General features: G+C 41.6%; 2 protein-coding genes across 2 annotated transcripts in view; one reads left to right on the plus strand and one right to left on the minus strand.

Moving 5' to 3' along the window:
- Positions 1-392: 392 nt before the first annotated feature.
- On the minus strand, positions 393-4,941 carry LOC111954159 (potassium channel subfamily K member 1). The gene is made up of 3 exons (XM_023973668.2): positions 4,411-4,941; positions 3,394-3,798; positions 393-1,658 (listed from the first exon to the last, which is right to left on the minus strand). Exons 1-3 carry the CDS (start codon positions 4,745-4,747, stop codon positions 1,408-1,410), a joined length of 993 nt encoding a protein of 330 aa, XP_023829436.1. The 5' UTR covers positions 4,748-4,941; the 3' UTR covers positions 393-1,407.
- Positions 4,942-20,252: 15,311 nt separating this feature from the next.
- The window catches only part of kcnh5a (potassium voltage-gated channel, subfamily H (eag-related), member 5a), a 139,721-nt gene continuing 137,568 nt past the window's right edge, over positions 20,253-22,405 (plus strand). Inside the window, exon 1 of the mRNA XM_023973544.1 lies at positions 20,253-20,438. Within this exon, the coding sequence (XP_023829312.1) occupies positions 20,366-20,438 (73 nt within the window). The 5' untranslated portion in view covers positions 20,253-20,365. The remainder of the gene's footprint in view (positions 20,439-22,405) is intronic.

Below are 22,405 nucleotides of genomic sequence, written 5' to 3' on the forward strand. Positions count from 1 at the left end.
GCTCTCTATAAGCACGGTGACAACCAACCTTGGTCTCCCCCTTCTCCACGTGCTTTACATACGACACTTTGTTTTGTGCAGACTTCGCCAGCCGCTTTGAACAGGGCACCCGGCTCACACCCCAACCCTCCCCCGGGAGGCTGCATGGTTTCAAAACGTGCAATCACTTTTCACCTGTGAGGAAGCCTTGGCATAGAGCTCTTTCTTGCAATTGTAACGTGTTTTTATATATTTTTTTATTTTTTGAAATACTTTTTTTTTTTTTTTGATGAGTTGGGGGTTAAGCAAAAATATCTGGTGGTGACTTGTGGAATTGCAGGACTGACGATGGCAAGTCTGTTTACTTGACTTAGTTGGCTAATCTAATTTGAATAATGCATCAACACCTGATCAACAAGGCACCAGCTTTTTATTCCACCTGCTCCTGTTTCTGGAAGGATGTGGACTGTGGTGTGAGGAGATGACAGAGGCTTGACTTGTAGGACACTGTTACTGATTACTGCTGAGGTGTGGTAGTCTCTCAGGCTCTTATATCTGCCAAAGCATTACCCAGGTAGGTGCTACACATTCGGTGGTGGATGTTCCAGCCTACCTACAGAGGAGTAGCTGTGAACTTCAGACACAGAGGTGCCTGATGCAAAACTCCGGGCCTGTCTGTCTGACTGATGTTTCTCCCTCCCTGGCAGTACCATCAACGCCACCACCACTCAAGCTATACCTTTACTGAATTGCATTATTTAGCTGTGGGAGACTATCTCCCATGAAATGACAGCTCCCTGAATTTATTGGGAGATACTGGTCTAGAGTAATCGCCAATCCCACAACACACTGGTTAGCCACACATCTCTCATTCAAACTGTATAGCTAATTTGTTTGAATGAGGAAGTGTGGAGCACCCAACACCAACCTGCTCACCCTCCACATACAAGACAGTGGCATACAACACCCCCCCCCCCCCCCCCCCCCCCCCCAACACACACACACACACACACACACATATTATGGATGAGCTCGTTTTGCATTGTCTAGTTGGTGGAGATTTCACTTTAGGACCAATGGAATGGTCTACTTTAAAATGTGCAAACTCCGCCCAACCAAAGCACTAGGCGATGCAAAAATAACGTGCCCAACAGCTGGGAGGTTGCTGGTTCAAACCCCGGACCAGGCGACAGAAAAATGGGAATGGAACTGAACTGGCAGATGGAAGGCTGCTGGTTTCTGATCCTATATACCATCCCTTGAGCAAGACATTTTAACCCCCCACAATGGCTCTCCTTTCAGGGGTGCTGCACTGCGGCTGCATCTCAACGTGTGTGTGTGTGCGTGTGTGTGTGTGAGGGAGGAGGGGCATAAGGCAGAAGACACATTTCCATTAACATCAATACACAGTGAAGTATCTATTTTATGCTATTGCCAGGGTGTGTTGTCCTGGCGGAGGGAGGCGGCCTGGGCGGACACTGAGGAGAAGGTCAGCTGATCAGTTAGGTGATCAGTCATTTGATCATGTTCTGTGCTGCTAAACTCCTCCTGGTCTCTGGTCTCTGACTCTGGAGCATTATTTTCTCTGTAGAATCTCCTCCTGAAGCTCTTCAGCTGTGGCAGCTCACAACACGTCTCCACCACCACCAACAGACACACCAAGCCCAGCAACAGATACACTAACACAGAGGGAGAGTGACGAGAAACGGGGGAGAATAAGATTAATCACACATGAACCTGATATAGTAATTCATTGGTGGTTCTGTTATGGTTATAGTAACTTACAAGTGATGGCTAGACTATAGCGTGTGGTCGGGGTTATGATTGTGTTATTATTAGGGCTGTCAGAGTTAATACGTTAACTCGGGTTAACTTTTTGTAATTTTAGTGCCCAAAAATGTTTTAGCGTGATTAATCGCCTTGTCTGAAACCCTTCAAAATACACTGACAACATCCCAAATACCCAATCTATACAGCTAAAAACAGCAATGCATTCTAAAAACAAGTTCACTTTGACGTTAAAGAAAGTCTGCTTTTTTCAATTTATCTAATTTTGCTAACCATTACCTTAGACCAAATCAAGTCATCAATATATTTTTTTTAATGATGAAAAATCTTAATTTCTGCTTAATTTAAGCAAATTCATAATTTATGATTAATCATGATAAATCACAGCAAATCCTAGAAATAACTTGATAAAAATGTTTAGCGTTTGACCGCCCTAGTTATTATGGTTAGTTTATGGTTATTATAACTCATGATACCCTGATGAAGAGAGCTTGCTGTCAAAATGTTGTTAAATCAATTATTGCATCGGAGGTACTACAGTGGAGCCAGTGGTGTAAAGTAAAAATACTTTAACATACTACCTATGTTGTTTTTTGGGGTATCTGTAATTTACTTTACTATTTATATTTTTGACTACTTTTACTTCACTACATTCCTAACGAAAATAATGTACATTTTACTTCATACATTTTCCCTGACACCCAAAAGTACTCTTTACATTTCGAATGCTTAGCAGGACAGGAAAATGGTCTAATTCACACACTTATCAAGAGAACATCCCTGGTCATCCCTACTAAACACAAATGCTTGGTTTGTAAATTATGTCTGAGTGTGGGGATGTGCCCCTGGCTATCTGTAAATTAATATAAGGAATGTGAAATAATTTATACTTTTACTTTTGATTCTTAAGTATATTTTAGCAATTATATTGACTTTTAATATTTAATTATATTTAAAACCAAATACTTTTACTCAAGTAGTAATTTACTGGGTGACTTTCACTTTTACTTGAGTCATTTTCTATTAAGGTATATTTACTTTTACTCAAGTATGACAATTGGGTACTTTTTCCACCACTGAGTGGTGTTTCCATTTCGAAAAATAACTTATAGGACATGGCTAAAGACTGTAGTGCACTGTACTTTGGGGTTATGGTCAGTGTTGCATCATGAATAGTAGGGCTGGTTATAACAGTGGTAGTGCAGCTACCCCATCCCCTCGCAAAAAAACTGCACATTCGCCAAAGCCAGCACATGCGCCAAAGCCAGAATCACGTGACCGTCACCACCTTCATGTATTACACCAAGGATTCTGCATTTAGGTGCTAGATTGCCAATTTACATCTACTAAAAATCCATTGTTGGGACCTGAAGTATAGAACCTCCGAAATTGAGAATCAATCATGAAACAGTGTGCACTGTTTTTATACACTGTTTACACTTAAGGTGACATCAAACTGCATTGAACAGATTATATTTCTTATCTATGGAATCTATTGTTGCATGGCAGTAGGGCAGGCGATCTATCTTGCTTTTTCATTAGTATCTTTGACAAGGTAAATAGCAGTGAGGGCTGAGGTTCACGGCTTTGCTATGGTTAGGTTATGGTTGTGTTATAGTAACTTACGTGTAATAGCCAGCTTATATAGCGTGCGGTGAGAGTTGGGAACGGTATTGTGAGTCTCTCCAGGTACATAGTCTCCTAGGCCAATTGTAGTAAGCGAGATGAAGCAGAAGTAGAGGGACTCCAGGTAGCTCCATAGAGGCTCCAGCCTGCAGAACACTACCGCTGGTAGGAGGAAGAGGAGCAGTGCTGCAACAACGGATAGACATGCCGCATGGACAGCGGCAAACTTTGGTTTGGACACGCCCCATCGCAGGTGAAGGTACGCCACAGGCCAGCGTGTCACCAGGACCATAATTCTTTGTACCAGGGCGGAGAGGAAGAGGAGCGTGACGGGGATTCCGAGGAGAGAGTAGAACACACAGAATGCCTTTCCTCCATCTGACAGTGGTACAGTGTGACCATAGCCTGCAACAACATGCACACACACCTTTTTAAATGCAATACCTATCCTGGAGGCTGACAGCCCTGCTCAGGTACAGGCCACTTCAGATTTATCCACTTGCACTGAAAATATAGTTTTTTTTGTTGCAGAATTAGAGATATTGAATTTTGCCATTAGTTCACCCTCAGAGAAATAAGGTGCATGATGCTGTTGATTACATTTAGAGTGTATTTTCTTATTCATAGGAAGCCTTTAAATTGGCATGCACTTTAGTTGGTGAGGGTTTAAAACTTCTTTGCCTGTGCTACAGACATATCAGTCCACTAATACAGGACTAGTAAAGGCCCAGTGCACTACTTTTGTGAAGAAGAAAAAATATATATATATATTATTCTGATTTTTCAGGAGGTGCTGCAGCACCCTCAGCATCCCTACTTATGCATGGAAGGGGTACATTGACCTGACACTTCAAACAACCCATAAGCTGCAGGCTTATTCAATTCATCTTAATGTTTTCACAGTTATCTAGTAGTGATCCTGCTTTGTGATACCCATCTTGAGAAGATGAAACAAACTTTAAATAACTACATTTTAGCAAAGGTTAAAATGACACTGACCAACCCACCTAAACCTACCTGTGGTGGTTAGAACTGTGCTGGTAAAGAACAGAGAGGAGATGAAGTCCCAGTTGTTTTCGCTAGCGTTACCGAGCACCGACACGCCGTAGTTATTAGCATGCAGCGCGCGGGTCAGAAGCTCCTCGAGCCGTTCGTCAGACACGCACGCGTTGTCCCAGAGAAACTTTTGCCGGGCGGTCTCCAGTTGTTCGCGCAGCCGTTGCTCATATGGAAGCTCCACGGCGGAGAAGACCCATGCGCCAAGAATCAGGTAGAGCGCATAGCCTGACAACAGCAATGCGAAACTCAGCTCTGACCGGTGTCGTTCCACCAGACTCGCGCACTGGCGGTACATTCTGAAACTGGACCTGACTTACAACTGTTTCTCTCAAATTCGCGGTCAATTTATTATGTCTACTTTTCACATTACTGATAGTTGTTATCGATGAGAGTGAATATCTAAAAGTATTCTGTCCAGATGGTGTGATCTCCTTTTCCTCATTCCATGATACAACCCTAGTCAAGGTGACGCGCGACCTGTCCTGAGGACGGGACGCGTGACGTCGTTGGTTCTCACCTGGCCAGGTAGGCTTTAAAGGTGAGGTGTGTGGTTGCAGGGCAGCCGGTCTTGCCGGTTTGGGCTGGTTGTTATCACTCTGCTGCTCTCGTCCATGACAGGGAAAAGGCTATAAGGGCCCGCCTGTCGCTTAAACCAATATTTTATTTCAGAATGTGTTAAGGCAAGGGTCCGCTTTAGGCTTTGGCTATTCGGTTTAAGCGTCAGCTGTGTCCTTATAGTCTCTCCTGCATGACAACATTTTTAACGCACACACCCAAAATCCTATTTCCTAATTAAATACATTGTTGGTTAAAACAATGTTGTATATACAAAAAAATACAATTGTTATATATACTGTATGTCCATTCCTGCCAACACTTTTCTTCCCCCACTAGATGGAGGCAAAATACGTATATTTTTGACCTGTGATCGAGACAGGTGCATTGGAAGATATTGTCTGAATTCTCATTTAAACAATTCGTTTGTTACTTTACATTCACATCAGGCAATTCAATTGAAGCCATCTGTAGGTGGTCCACCCAAAAAATATGTTAACAATGAAACAAATGCATCACATTCACATGGCAGAACTTTGATTGTTATGATCTGTACTAGTGCGCAAGGAAAACCATTCCATAAAAAGGTTTTTTAAGCATTATCTCTTTATAAAGTACCTTAAAGAGGCAATCAGGGATTTGAAAAACAACTAAATTGAAATTTATTTATTTAACCTTTATTTCAACAGAGAATCATATTGAGATCCATGTCTCTTTTTCAAATGAGCCCTACAGAATACACATTTTAAATATGAAGTGCAATCAATAAATAGTAATACAATCAATCAAAACAGTAAGTATAGCCTTGCATGAGCCTTGGCTTGTGCGAGAGAGAACGGCTCATAGGGTAGGAGCCTATCTCCTGTTTATGTAGCGAGAGGCAGCTTGATGTACAAGTACTCCCTTTGGACAGGAGACTAGTTTATCGCAGGGCCCAACCTGGTCTCAGAGCATTTCGTAATATTCTGTACATAAATCTGAGACACTCCATGTAGTATGTTATGTTTGATATGGTTACTTAAGGGAAAAACAAAAGTAGGGTGGTTGGTCAGGGTGGATGGGTAGGCGTATAATGCGAACATCTAGCAACCCAAATGTTGCATATGCGAATCTCATCACGGACAACTTTATCTCATTAGCAACTACTTACTACTTTTTAGCTAACACTTCCCCAAACCCTAACCCTAACTCCTAGCTCAGATAACGTTAGCCACCCAGCTAACGTTAGCCACAACAAATTGGAATTCGTAACATATTGTATGAATTTCAATTCTTAACATATTGTACGAATTGCAATTCGTAACATATCATAAATGGATGATGGACATGCACAAATGAATACATACCATACGAAACATATACTAATTGGAGTATCCCAGAATTATATTTACTATGTTACGTCTACCTCCGAGTCCAGGTTGAAAATTGAGACATGAAGTTTCATATAGTTTACAGTAACAATGAAAGTTCAAGTTATTGCTATTGTAGCCACCATGTCTGTTACATAGCCCATTATTGCAGTCAAATGGGTGGAATGTAATTCATTATTTACATAATTCCATATTTAATAAACTTTTTTTTTTTTTTAACTGTTAAATCCAGTGTTTCTATGTCAAACAGTTTTGTTATAATTCTTCTGTGATGTATATAAAGTGTAATATTGGGATGCAAACTCAAAATGTAATACATTTCAACTGTTACATTACATATCTGACATGGTACATTTGTTTTCTTTTTTTAAAGCCCATAACCATGTGTGTGAGGTATATACTTTTGTTTCAAAGTAGGTTTGTTTAAGACTACATAGAAACACTGACCCTGATTTAGACCACTGCAGTAAAAGGTTAAGGCTTGGATTACAGTATCAGGCAAAGGCACAACTACATGAAAGGCAGTGTCAGACATGCACTAAGGACCAAAAAGTGTCTAAAACCTAACACATGAAATGTTCTGGAAGGCATGTTCCTCAGTTCTTATAAAAAGCCACAGATGTCTATGATATGCTTTCTTCTTTACTCCTAACCGTAATGTGCAGAGCACTAAGGACATTGGAGATAAGGCAAGAGCAATGTGAGGAACTAGGCAAATGACACTCATAAGAGTATAAATTGTCGAGGTGAGGAGTCATTACGCAAAACATCAGCTAAGTTGCTTAGTGATGACCAGGGACGGTAGGTCTTGCTTGCTGTTGGATAGGCAACCAGCCAAGGCGCTGTTTTGCATGCTGTTCGGAAGAAACATACAAAATACAAGGGGATATCTAGGAGATGCTGTATGACAATGTGGTATCCAGTGAAAACACATAAGGCACTGAACACCATACAATGGACATGACTTCCTGACCTTGATACTGAAGGCCATTTAAGAACACTGGTTAAGGAGTTGAGGTAATGTAGGACCTGATTAACTAAGCATTTGCATCAGCAAAGGCTTGCACATTTTCAAAATCAGGAATTTTGAGTTAGTCTCTCTAGTGTCCAGTGTGAACAGACATACAGTATAGGGGTGGTTTACTGGACACAGATTAAGCCTAGTTCTGGACTGAAAGTGAAAGGTAGCCTAGTGGGTAAGAGCATTGGGTCAGTAACAGAAAGGTTGCTGGTTCAAATCCCTGAGCTGACTAGGTGAAACATCTGTTGATGTGTCCTTGAGCAAGGCACTTAACCCTAATTGCTCCTGCAAGCTGCTCAGGATAAGAGCCTCTGCTAAAATGTAAAAAGGATTCTGAATGTAGAATCTCCATTGAAAGTGCTCTTTAGTCCAAGACATTTCACTATTGGCATAAAGCTTGAAATACACAATAAATGTGTTTCACACTCTCTCTCCTCACACACACTTGGTGAACGTTTCATAAAAATCCTGTAATTTGAAACAGCCTAGCCTATAATCCATGGTTGGTTACACTAACATTACAGCGGGTAATTACACTGTAAGGTTACTTCGGGTTAGGATTAGGGTTAGGTTTGATGCTAGGGTAAGGCTTGAACCGGAATGTGGACATGAAGCTAGGGTTAGACTTGCGGTTGAGGCTAAAGTTAGGGTTGAACTGGATGTTGACATGAAGCTAGTGTTAGGGTTGTGGTTGACGCTAGGATAAGGGTGGAACTGGGATGTGGACATGAAGCTAGGGTTGTGGTTTAGGCTAGGATTAGGGTTGAACCGGGATGTGAACATGAAGCTAGGTTTAGAGGAGTGGTTGAGACTAAGGTTACAGTTGAACCAGGATATGGACATGAAGCTAGGGTTAGGGTTGTGGCTAGAGTTTAATAATGAGTAATTACAATACTTATTACAATGTAATTAAATGAGTAGTTACACAGTAATAAGGACACCAATGTAAAGTGTTAACACTTCTTTTCTCCTGTTACTCCTGGAGGAGTAGGTGTAGATTAAGCCTACCATCTACTGCTCTTCAAGTTTATTTGCCAGCGACAGGAGCTGTTTTGGGTCATTGTCTGCATTTGGAGAAGAAAAAAATACATTTAGCCTAACAGCCAACATTAGGTACAATACTAGAAATATACACGTACATAGGCCTAAACATAACAAAATATTGCTATAATCCTACCTTGAAAGAAACAATGTGGTCCCAGAATCACCGCTCTGACATGGGGCCCAGCATATCTCTTGATGATTTCTTCCTCAAAGAAATCTCGAGCCATGATACCTGAAAAAGGAGGCAATAGTGAATTATTGTGGAACACATAGCAGTCCTTGCAGTGTAGGCTACAACATTTTATGTACCTTTTTGATTTGTAAATAGCCAACTTACCATCAAAAATATGGGCCTGGTCCCTGGCGAGAAATTGCCCCCCACACATGGATTTTGAGCAGATGCTTGGGACTCGGCTTGCTTGACCATCTTCCTTTTTTTCTGTAGCAATTTTGAGCAAATTGCTCAAGGGCCACGGTTGATTCGTCTGTGAAGATGACGTCATTGAATGTCTCACCAGCTTTGATCTATGCCTGGGCCTGCAGGACGCAAAGTTCTTGGTTTGTCAGACAAATCATCGGGTCAAAACTACAGAACGGTACAAAACAAGCGAACACACATGGTTAATGTTCGAAAAAATATATATATATAAAAAAAATGTGTCTTACCGAGTCTTTCCATAAGTCCACACAAGTTTCTTCTACTGTCTTCTGACTGTGATTAGAGCGATGTTGATGTTGTGCCGTGATGCCAGCAGATTATAGATGGCCTTTGCCAATCGCTCATCTTCATTCAATAGTCTCGCTGGAAATGGAATACAATGTAAAAATGTGCAGCATACAGTAAAGACCAGCAGTCAATTTATTTAAGCATTATTTTTAGCATTATTAGGCCAACTTTACAGTATTGTCGCCTACTGTAGCCTACCTGTTCATAGGCCACTGTAATCGATGGGGGCTCAGGGCGGTACCATTCTGCTCATCTGATGAAGGTGCACATGGATCAGATTCAAACTTTGAAGACCGAGATCGAGTCATTGAAGGCAGACCAGTAGAAATATAAACATTATCTGAGGGCAGAGATACAGGCGACAGCTGATGCATTAGTCCAGAGCCATGCGGCATTGGCGGAGAGTCAGGCGGAGAATGGCGCGTTGACGGCGAGGAACGAGATGGAGTCACAATCCATGCCAGGCACATCTGTGAGCTCTGAAACGCCACCTCCGACAGGCAGAGTCAACATACCCGGCGGGTTCACCCGTAGGTTCACCCTGACATTTCCATTCCTCTTCTGACAACAGAACTTTATTAACTGCTCACCAGGCAAAGCAAGGGCCATCCGGACCTTTATGCTGTTCTGCTATAGCCTAATAAACAAATGCAGGTGGCTTATATCTTCTAAATGCTTTATTATCCAAATGTAAATGTATATACTGTACAGTACTGTATTTCTTCATCAGCATCTTTATGCTTTCATTAATAGAATAATGATAAAAATACTCTTTCAAAATGCCAATGTTTATTTAGTTATGGATTCATAACGAATTACTATGGGAATAAATATCACTGAATTTCATAAATATTGGAACAAAGTTGTCGAATGAAGGTAAACAAATTGTTGCTTACTGGAAAATACTCTTTCAAACACACACGGTCACGTTGGACAGAGCCATTATGGCTATTAGCAGGGCTATATTTTGGCCTTTATATGCGTGCGGTGCACAATTGGCCCAGTGTTTCTCCCCCTCTAAAAACAGAAATAAATGTTTTGGCCCTTACAAATATTATTTTGGCCTTTATTCAGATTACCATCGCTCACTTTCTTTAAAAACAAAACAAAATAACCTCTAAAATATTGTTATATATTATCAAGTTGATGGCACAGTCACATAGCCTGCACCTACATAAAGCTGAGTGACTCACTCATTCATGGCTTTGGATCAAAATAAATAAGTACCAACATTCTTTCTGATAGTCTGTAATAAAGAAATGTTTTGGTTATCCTGACCTGGACACCATTTACAGTATTATAATAGCCAATTATAGGCTATTAGCAGGACAATATACCTTTACCAACACCTCTCTGTATTTTGATACTTTGTGGAAGGGGGCTCCGGAGTGGATGGGTGTTCCCGCAGTGCAAAATGCGTTGCTACAGATGCAGGTTCGATACCCATGTCGGCCGCCACTGGGAGACCCGTGAGGAAGCTTTTGGTTTTTATTTAGAATCCACCAATCCTCTATATGTAATTATTGGTAGAGAATCACGTCATATTTTTTGATATACTGTAGGCATACCGTAGGCGACATGAGTCTCACTAGTGTTGAGTAATGTGCTGTTAAAAGTGGTGTAGGTCTTATTTATTTAAAGAGCATATTGAAGTTCGAAGCATTAGGATTTGAAGCAATAGCCTACAACTATTTTAGCACCGTTTCGCGCTGCTCTGAGACAAGCATGGGGACTGGTCTTGATAAATCAATGAGATTTTTATTTTCACTGAATCTCCGTTTGGGTATTGGTTAGACTACAATTATGGTGTAGAAATGTTATGCTCTTAGTGTAATCTTTATTTAACTAGGCAAGTCAGTTAAGAACAAATTCTTATTTACTAGGACAGCCTACTCCTTCCTCCCCGCCGGGAAAATTGAACCCCGGTCTCCCGCGTGCCTGCACGACACAGGGATTCTTTAGCTAAATAGCCCAGTACTGTAGCCTACTCACGACCGTCACGTTGTACAGCACCATATTTTACATTCCATCCTAAAGGAAACCCAGAGGGTTTTTCATTTTTATTGGAATAGAAACACCATAATATTAATCAAAATAATTAAGCAAGATTTCTTCAAATTAGTCCCATATACTGTTCTTACAAAAAAGGTTTTCAATTCTCTAGTACAGCCACTATTGAAGGCTATTAAATGCTTCTCAAAGATGTCCTCTGGTGGTCAAACTAGCACTAACTAGTATTAATGGTACCAGTGGTTGACACTTAAATAATGTGCCATAGAATTCTCAGGCATCATGCAAGCTGTGCCGCAGCACACTGCAACTTTTCAAGGACGAACCACTGTACTGTAGCCTAGGCTACATGGTTAGAAAAAAGGCTTCCAAAAGGGTTATTTGTGGAGGGATAGGTTTCCAGAGATGGGACCAAGTCATTGTTTTACAAGTCACAAGTAAGTCTCAAGTCTTAGCACTCAAGTCCCAAGTCAAGACAGGCAAGTCCCAGTCAAGTCTCAAGTCAAGTCTCAAGTCCTAAACTTTGAGTTTTGAGTCCTAAACAAGTCATAATGTGCTCTTCACCAAATGTACATTTGAAGTCGGAAGTTTACATACACTTAGGTTGGAGTCATTAAAACTAGTTTTTCAACCACTCCACAAATGTCTTGTTAACGAACTATAGTTGTGCATGACACAATACATTTTTCTAACAATTGTTTACAGACAGATTATTTCACTTATAATTCATTGTATCACAATTCAAGTGGGTCAGAAGTTTACATACACTAAGTTGACTGTGCCTTTAAACAGCTTGGAAAATTCCAGAAAATTATGTCATGGCTTTAGTAGCTTCTGATACATCAATCTGTACCTGTGGGTGTATTTCAAGGCCTACCTTCAAACTCAGTGCCTCTTTGGTTAACATCAAAAGAAATCAGCCAAGACCTCAGATAAAAAATTGTAAACCTCCACAAGTCTGGTTCATCCTTGGGTGCAATTTCCAAATGCCTGAAGGTATCACGTTCATCTGTACAAACAATAGTACGCAAGTATAATAACCATGGGACCACGCAGCCGTCATACCGCTCAGGAAGGAGACGCATTCTGCCTCCTAGAGAGGAACGTACTTTGGTGCGAAAAGTGAAAATCAATCCCAGAACAACAGCAAAGGACCTTGTGAAGATGCTGGAGGAAACAGGTACAAAAGTATCTATATCCACAGTAAAAACGAGTCCTACATCAACATAACCTGAAAGGCCGCTCAGCAAGGAAGAAGCCACTGCTCCAAAACCTCCATAAAAAAGCCAGACTACGGTTTGCAACTGCACATGGGGACAAAGATCATACTTTTTGGAGAAATGTCCTCAGGTCTGATGAAACAAAAATAGAACTGTTTGGCCATAATGATCATTGTTATGTTTGGAGGAAAAGGGAGGTGGCTTGCAAGCTGAAGAACACCATCCCAACCATGAAGCAAGGGGATGGCAGCATCATGTTGTGGGGGTGCTCTGCAGCAGGAGGGACTGGTGCACTTCACAAAATAGATGGCATCATGAGGTAGGAAAATTATGTGGATATATTGAAGCAACATCTCAAGACATCAGTCAGGAAGTTAAGCTTGTCGCAAATTGGTCTTCCGAATGGACAATGACCCCAAGCATACTTCCAAAGTTGTGGCAAAATGGCTTAAGGACAACAAAGTCAAGGTATTGGAGTGGCCATCACAAAGCCCTGACCTCAATCCTATAGAAGATTTGTGGGCAGAACTGAAAAAATGTGTGCGAGCAAGGAGGCCATCAAACCTGACTCAGTTACACCAGCTCTGTCAGGAGGAATGGGCCAAAATTCACCCAACTTATTGTGGGAAGCTTGTGGAAGGCTACCTGAAACATTTGACCCAAGATAAACAATTTAAAGGATATGCTACCAATTACTAATTGAGTGTATGTAAATTTCTGACCCACTAGGAATGTGATGAAAGAAATAAAAGCTGAAATAAATCATTCTATCTACTATTATTCTGACATTTCACATTCTTAAAATAAAAGTGGTGTTCCTAACTGACCTAAAACAGGGAATATTTACTTGGATTAAATGTCAAGAATTGTGAAAAACTGAGTTTAAATGTATTTGGCGAAGGTGTATGTAAACTTCCGACTTCAACTGTAATACCATTTCATATTTTTAACAAGAGTAATAGTTAGTATATTACATTTACACAAATCATGAATGCTTTTAAAAATATATATTACTTTCCAAATAAACTTTATATTTCCATGGAAATACATGGGTAGCCATAAGAAAGACCCCCAATAGCGATCGACTATCGAGGATCACTATGGGGTGCAATTGGGCAATGTAGGCTTGTACACAATCGCCCAACCTTAACACACACACACACACACACACACACACACACACACACACACACACACACACACACACACTGTGTGTGTGGTTACAGTAGGCTAACATATGTCAATGGCTTTAGGAACAGCAGTAACATCAGGCAGGATTTAGGCTACCAACTGCCTAGCCAGTTGTAGCTCAATCTTGGGTGCAATGATCATGTTCCCGCACTGACTGACTGTGTGGAGGCTCATTGATTTAACATTACGTTAGCCAACATGCTACACTAGCAAAGTTATGAATGATATAGCTGTCGGCTATATTAGCCACGACTTACAATTCTTTGTGCAGCAACAAAGTTGGAAGTTGTTGCGCATCCGTCTGTCATTTTCTTCCCTCATGTTTTGCAAGTTGCAGTCAGTTTTTTGTTGATACATCATAGTCTTTATATCCGAAAAGAATAATTTGGGGTTTCATCTTTCCAAGGGCTCCATCTGAATTTACCCGCCGACGTTCCTCTGCACTGCCACGCGCAATTTTTTCTCATCTGGCACATTTTATTGGCTGCTGTCCGATTCAAACTGTAATCTGTTAAATGAAGAGTTGATGCGCTACACACTTTTTTAATAGCATCATTTTTAATATTTGGGTTTGGGGAGTGTATCAAGTCAGTTCGAGTCAAGTCCAAGTTAAGTCACGAGTCATTGGTGTTAAAGTCAAAGTCGAGTTGCATGTCATCATATTTGTGACTCGAGTCCAAGTCATGTGACTCGAGTCCACACCTCTGTAGGTTTCTACCAATAACCATTTTCATCTGAAGAACCCTTCTTTGATGATTCTTTGGGTGGCAAGAAGGATTCTTTGGAAGGCAAGTGTTCTACATCTGAATAAGCTTTTTCATTGTATTTTTTTTCTTTATTTTAAATAGTGCCTGAGCATTAATGTTTACCTCAGTGTTTAAACTTTAAATTTGAATTTGAGTAATCTGATACATTTAAAAAGATAGGTGTGAGCATGTTTAAAACCGTACCTATATGGGAATATACAGTGCATTCGGAAAGTATTCAGACGCCTTGACTTTTACCACATTTTGTTAGAGATAAAGGAACACAGCTCTGCCCACAACCGTAAGGCTCTCCAGAGGGTAGTGAGGTCTGCACAACGCATCACCGGGGGCAAACTACCTGCTCTCCAGGACACCTACACCACCCGATGTCACAGGAAGGCCAAAAAGATCATCAAGGACAACAACCACCCGAGCCACTGCCTGTTCACCCCGCTATCATCCAGAAGGCGAGGTCAGTACAGGTGCATCAAAGCTGGGACCGAGAGACTGAAAAACAGCTTATATCTCAAGGCCATCAGACTGTTAAACAGCCATCACTAATATTGAGTGGCTGCTGCCAACATACTGACTCAATCTCTAGCCACTTTAATAATTAAACATTGGATGTAATAAATGTATCACTAGTCACTTTAAACTATGCCACTATATATAATGTTTACATACCCTACACTACTCATCTCATATGTATATACTGTACTCTATACCATCTACTGCTTCTTGCCGTTCGGCCATCGCTCATCCATATATATTTTTATGTACATATTCTTATTCATTCCTTTACACTTGTGTGTATAAGGTAGTTGTTGTGAAATTGTTAGATTCCTTGTTAGATATTACTGCATGGTCGGAACTAGAAGCACAAGCATTTCGCTACACTTGCATTAACATCTGCTAACCATGTGTATGTGACAAATAAAATTTGATTTGAGTTATGTTACAACCTTATTCTAAAATGGACTAAATAAATAATTATCATCCTCAATCTACACACAATACCCCATAATGACAAAGCAAAAATAGGTTTTTATACATTTTTGCACATTTATTAAAAATTAAGAACAGATACCTTCTTTACATAAGTATTCAGACCCTTTGCTATGAGACTTGAAATTGAGCTCAAGTACATCTTGTTTCCATTGATCATCCTTGAGGTGTTTCTACAACTTGATTGGAGTCCACCTGTGGTAAATTCAATTGATTGGATATGTTTTTGAAGGGCACAAACCTGTGTATATAAGGTGCAGCAGTTGACAATGCATGTCAGAGCAAAATCCAAGTCATGAGGTCGAAGGAATTGTCTGTAGAGCTCCGAGACAGGATTGTGTCGAGGCACAGATCTGGGGAACACCAAAAAATGTCTGCAGCATTGAAGGTCCCCAAGAACACAGTGGCTTCCATCATTCCTAAATGGAACCACCAAGACTCTTCCTTGAGCTGGCCACCCGGCCAAAAAGGGCCTTGGTCTGGGAGGTGACCAAGAAGCCGATGGTCACTCTGACAGAGCTCCAGAGTTCCTCTTCCTCTACTATCTGGTATTCTCTTAATCATATTACATATACGGTAATGACTTAGTTGATGTGTTTGCCATGATTTGCTGTCTTTTAAATGAGCATTTTCTGTGATTTTAGGAGAATAGAAGGGAGTATGAGTGAAATGGCACCGAAGAGGATGGCTGACGTTTCACATGTTCCTAACCAACTGTGCTATTTTGTTAGTTTTTTTGCGTTGTTTGTAACTTATTCTTTAACTTATTTTGTACATAATGTTGCTGCTACTGTCTCTTATGACCGAAAATAACTTCTGGACATCAGAACAGCGATTACTCAACTTGAACTGGAAGAAGATTTTCATTTAACGAGTCTGACAAGAAGGATATACTGCTTTCCCGGGAACAGGCCCAAATCCCCGTCATTTGCATGAAGATAAAATGGAGAAAAAGGGGGCAGAGGTCGGGCTGCCTTCTGAGAATTCGTAGGCGAGTGAGTAAACTCCCACTGCCAGCCATTCTATTGGCCAAAGTGCAATCATTGGAAAATATAATCGTTGACCTATGATCAAATTTATCCTTCCAACGGGACATTAAAAACTGTAATATCATATGTTTCACAGAGTTGTGGCTGAACGACGACACGGATAATATAGAGCAGGCGGGATTTTCCATGTACCGGCAGAAAAGAGAAGCTACGTCTGGTAAGACCGCACTCAACCAACTCTATAAAGCCATAAGCAAACAAGAAAATGCTCATCCAAAAGTGCCGCTCCTAGTGGCCGGGGACTTTAATGCAGGCAAACTTAAATCAGTTTTACCTCATTTCTACCAGCATGTCACATGTGCAACCAGAGGAAAAACAACTCTAGACCACCTTTACTCCACACACAGAGATGCATACAAAGCTCTCTACCCCCCTCCATTTGGCAAATCTGACCATAATTCTAACCTGATTCTTGCAAAAACTAAAGCAGAAAGTACCAGTGACTCGCTCAATATGGAAGTGGTCAGATGAAGCAGATGCTACGCAACAGGACTGTTTTGCTAGCACAGACTGGAATATGTTCCGGGATTCATCCAATGACATTGAGGAGTATACCACCTTAGTCATCGGCTTTATCAATAAGTGCATCGACAACGTCGTCCCAACAGTGACCATATGTACATATCCCAACCAGAAGCCGTGGATTACAGGCAACATCCACATTGAGCTAAAGGCTAGAGCTGCCGCTTTCAAGGAGCAGGACACTAATCCGGACGCTTATAAGAAATCCCGCTATGCCCTCAGACGAACCATCAAACAAGCAAAGCATCAATACAGGATTAAGATTCAATCCTACTACAGCGGCTCTGACACTCGTCGGATGTGGCAGTGCTCGAAAACTATTACGGACTACCAAGGGAAACCCAGATGCGAGCTGCCCCGTGGTGTGAACCAACCAGGCAAGCTAAATGCATTTTATGCTCGCTTTGAGGCAAGCAACACTGAAGCATGCACGAGAGCACCAGCTGTTCTGGGCGACTGTGTGATAATGCTCTCGATAGCCGATGTGAGCAAGACCTTTAAACAGGTCAACATTCACAAAGCCGTAGGGCCAGATGCATTACCAGGACGTGTACTCAAAGCATGCGTGGATCAACTGGCAAGTGTCTTCACTGACATTTTCAACCTCTCCCTGACCGAGTTTGTAATAGCTACATGTTTCAAGCAGACCACCATAGTCCCTGTGCCCAAGGAAGCGAAGGTAACCTGCCTAAATGATTACCGCCCCGTAGCCATAAAGTGCTTTGAAAGGCTGGTCATGGCTCACATCAACACCATCATCCTGGAAACCCTAGACCCACTCCAATTCACATACCGCCCCAACAGATCCACAGATGACGGAATCTCAATCGCACTCCACACTGCCCTTTCCCACCTGGACCAAAGGAACACCTATGTGAGAATGCTGTTCATTGACTACAGCTCAACGTTCAACACCATAGTGCCCATGAAGCTCATCACTAAGCTAAGGATCCTGGGACTAAACACCTCCCTCTGCAACTGGATCCTAGACTTCCTGACGGGCCGCCCCCAGGTGGTAAGGGTAGGCAACAACATTTATGCCACGCTGATCCTCAACACTGGGGTCTCAGGGGTGTGTACTTAGTCCCCTCCTGTACTCCTTGTTCACCCACAAGTGCGTGGCCAAACATGACTCCAACACCATTATTAAGTTTGCTGATAACACAATAGTGGTAGGCCTGATCACCGACAAAGATGAGACAGCCTATAGGGAGGAGTTCAGAGACCTGGCAGTGTGGTGGCATGACAACAACCTCTCCCTCAATGTGAGCAAGACAAAGGAGCTGATCGTGGACTACAGGAAAAGGCGGGCCGAACAGGCGCCCATTAACATCGACTGGGTTGTAGTTGAGCGGGTTGAGAGTTTCAAGTTCCTTGGTGTTCACATCACCAACAAACTATCATGGTCCAAACACACCAAGACAGTCATGTAGAGAGCACGACAACACCTTTCCCCCTCAGGAGAATAAAAAAATTTGGCATGGGTTCCCAGCTGCAGTTCTACAGCTGCACCATCGAGAGCATCCTGCCCGGTTGCATCACTGCCTGGTATGGCAACTGCTCGGCATCTGACCGTAAGGCGTTACAGAGGGTAGTGCGTACGGCCCAGTACATCACTGGGGCCAAGCTTCCTGCCATCCAAGACCTATATAATAGGCAGTGTCAGAGGAAAGCCCGAAAAATTGTGATAGACTTCACTCACCCAAGTCATAGACTGTTGTCTCTGCTACCACACAGCAAGCAGTACCGGAGTGCCAAGTCTAGGACCAAAAGGCTCATTAACAGCTTGTACCCCCAAGCCATAAGACTGCAGAACAATTAATCAAATGGCCACCGGACTATTTACACTGACACCCCTCCCCACCTCCATTTGTTTTGTACACTGCTGCTACTCGCTGTTTATTATCTATGCATAGTCACTTCACCCCTACCTACAAATTACCTTGACTAACCTGTACCCCCGCACATTTACTCGGTCCCGGTATCCCCTGTATATAGCCTCGTTATTGTTATTTTATTGTGTTACTTTTAATTATTTTTTACTTTAGTTTATATGGTAAGTATTTTCTTAACTCTTCTTGAATTGCACTGTTGGTTAAGGGCTTGTAAGTAAGCATTTCACGGTAAGGTCTACACTTGTTGTATTTGGCGCATGTGTCTTGTACGTGTATTCTACACAGCAAATTGGCCAATTTTACCTTGTGTTGATTTTTCAGTGTACAATTTCTAGTGTTGATTCATACATTAAGTTAACTTAACACTCAGTGGTGTAAAATAATCCCAGTGTTGGTGTTAATGACCAGGGTTGAGTGTGATTGTGTCGTTTTTACTGTGTGTAGAGTAAAACCAGTCCCTCCAGGATTCCGCGATATACTCATCACCGCAGTACAATTTCAACCAATCACCACACATTTACCACATGATATGGTTTAATCAAGCCACACGTCAACAAACTTTCTCTCATCAGCACATTTTCGAGACAAATTTGATAAAATCATTGCATTTGCCATGCAAAATGGCGGAATTGCTGTAGCAAAATCAAGCTCTTTTGCCTGCAAATATCACAGAAAATCCCGCAAAATCCTGGAGGGACTGTTAAACATTAAAACCAATCCCATCATTATCCTATTTCCCAGAATGCTCTATTGCTGGTTGATTTTCAGAATTGTTTGTTTCAATATCTGTGTTTTTGCATGTACATTGATTGTTTGATTATGCTACAGGAAGATAAATAACATACATTTATAATTCTAATACTTATCCTATCTGTTAGTAGTTGGACTTATTGCACACGTTACTGAGATGGTTGTTCCAGTTTAGATGATTTAGGTCAGGCGTATCAAACTCATTCCACGGAGGGCTTACTGTCTGTTGGTTTTAGATTTTTTCCTTTCAATTAAGACCTAGACATCCAGTTGAGGAGGGATTCTATGAAGAACTCTAAATAGACCTCTCTGAAAAGGGTTCCCCTATGGGGAAAAACCGAAGAACCCTATGTGGTTCTATTTAGCATCTTTCTTTTCTAAGAGTGTAGCCAGCCTATTTGTTGGTAAATGTAATCTCATGCAAGAAAATGGACAGTGTTGCTTGAATTGTTTAAGAACCCATTGAGCTATAGCTTACTTCCAGATAGGTTGAAAATGTCGRCAAAGTTCTCTAACAGTTTGGATCTCAAACACAACTCACCGTTGCTTGAGATCGTTGCATTGACCATCTGAGATTCAATGCCATCGGGTTTGCGGTGAAACATCGAGAGCGCAGGCGCACCAGGACAAGCTCGTAGCCTGCGGAGCTGCTATAGCGCTGTGATAAAGAATCTACATCAAACCAGCCTCGGTGCACTGTTACCATGAGCTTCTTCATCCCACAGACACCTACTTATCTAGACTATTTCACTTTTGCGACCAGCTTTCATAAAGCTTGAAGCCCTGAACGACACCTCCTGACCACAGAATGCATGGGGGAAAAAGAGGTTTGGTGGCACCTCAGAACACTTTTTTGGAGAACATTGTCCGGCGCTCAAGTGGTAAGAGTTCCCTCTGTCAGTAGCATTAAATGGTTCAAATGCATGTAGAAACAAGTGTAGACTAGCCTACAATTACCAAATCTGTTGAATTTCGCTAAGGATGTCAAACGCAATTTTCTGAATGAAATGATGCTGGGCATTAATTTCATAAATTTCAGGGCAATTAGGCATAATTATTATTATTTGTCGGCGAATAAGCAGATGCAATAGCCTGTGGTTGCGAACCTGATACTGTATTTTTTTGTAGATAAGCAAGGTCTGTGAATAGCAGCGCCACTGTTGTTTATTGAAAAACTCCAAGACACCCTCTGTTGGCAGTTTATAGATGGGCCTATACAGAAAACGATCATGTGCCACTTAATAATAACTTACTGCGCTTTATGCGACGCATACAATTTATTGATGTAGCCAAGTTTATGCGTAGGCAAAATTGTATTTGTTTATCACATTATAATTTTTTTTGAACAAGGCTGTGCATAGCGTAAGGTTTTCTCAGGGACCTTCGCATTGCGCGTTGAATGTTTTGGGATAGCCTGATTGACATTAAAATGTGTGCTCCCCGATATGATTATCGCCAGAATCGGGTTGTGTCCTAAAAAGCCTTCCTTAAACGTGTTGTCCATATAATTTCCATGACTGTAAATGGGGCAAATATTCGGAGAAGATATCATTTATGCTTTTATTTATAACGAAGCCCCAAAGTTTGTTGCTTTGATAATTAATGGTAGTGATTTAAAGGCTAATATGAGTTAATGAGGCATACTTTAGTAAGCTACATTAATTATTATGAATGTAACATCAACAGCTTTTGGGATAGGCAGTAATATAACTTCACAGTAGCCTAGGCTAAAGCTATGTTTACTAGACCGACTATATGCAACTTAAATTTGAAAAAAAGATGCACATTGCATGCGACAATATGCACAGTAAGGTGAGTTATTTCAATGCGTTTTAGTCATGATTTGGCCAGTTGGTTTGTGATGTGAAATTATTATTACTACCAGCCTATCCTAATGTTTCAGCGCCAGGCTACCACCTGAGAAGTGAATGAGTCAATTGAAGAGGCGCTACACTACATGACCAAAAGTATGTGGACACCTGCTCATCGAAAGTCATTGCTGCAGGGACTTGCTTCCATTCAGCCACAAGAGAATTAGTGAGGTTGGGCGATTCATCCCAAAAGGTATTCGATGGGGTTCCGGTCAGGGCTCTGTGCAGGCCAGTCAAGTTATTCCACACTGATCTCGACAAACCATTTCTGTATGGACCTCGCTTTGTGCACAGGGGCATTGTCATGCTTAAACAGAAAAGAGCCTTCCCTAAACTGTTGCCACAAAGTTGTAAGCACATAATCGTCTAGATTGTCATTGTATGCTGTAGCATTACGATGTCCCTTTACAGGAACTAAGGGGCCTAGCCCGAACCATGAAAAACAGCCCCGGACCATTATTCCGCCTCCACCAAACTTTAGTTGGTACTATGCATTGGTGCAGGTAGCATTCTCCTGGCATCCGCCAAACCCAGATTCGTCCATTGGACTGCCAGATGGTGAAGCATGATTCATCACTCTGGAGAACACGTTTCCACTGCTCCAGAGTCCAATGGTGGCGAGCTTTACACTACTCCAGCCGACACTTGGCATTGCGCATGGGGATCATAGGCTTGTGTGCAGCTGCTCTGCCATGGAAACCCATTTCATGAAGCTCCCGACGAACAGTTATTTTGCTGACTTTGCTTCCATGCACAGTAAGGTCTCAGTTTGGAAATCGGTAGTGAGTGTTGCAACCGAGGACAGACAATTTTTACGCATTATCCACTTTAGCAATAAGTGGTCCGGTTCTGTGAGCTTGTGTTCCCAACCACTTCTGGGCTGAGCTGTTGTTGCTCCTAGACGTTTCCACTTCACAATAACAGCACTTACCATTGACTGAGGCAGCTCTTGCAGGGCAGAAATTTGACGAACTGAC

Source organism: Salvelinus sp. IW2-2015, linkage group LG28 (genome assembly GCF_002910315.2).
Source record: "Salvelinus sp. IW2-2015 linkage group LG28, ASM291031v2, whole genome shotgun sequence".
Taxonomy (NCBI): domain Eukaryota; kingdom Metazoa; phylum Chordata; class Actinopteri; order Salmoniformes; family Salmonidae; genus Salvelinus; species Salvelinus sp. IW2-2015.

Bases quoted from the DNA above. Each gene is read 5' to 3' on its own strand.
- LOC111954159 (XM_023973668.2), bottom strand. From the start codon at position 4,747: ATGTACCGCCAGTGCGCGAGTCTGGTGGAACGACACCGGTCAGAGCTG. The intron at 3,799-4,410 runs GTAGGTTTAGGT...ATGTTGTTGCAG, and splicing joins CACAGTTCTAACCACCACAG to GCTATGGTCACACTGTACCA. The intron at 1,659-3,393 runs GTAAGTTACTAT...CCTCTGTGTTAG, and splicing joins ATATAAGCTGGCTATTACAC to TGTATCTGTTGCTGGGCTTG.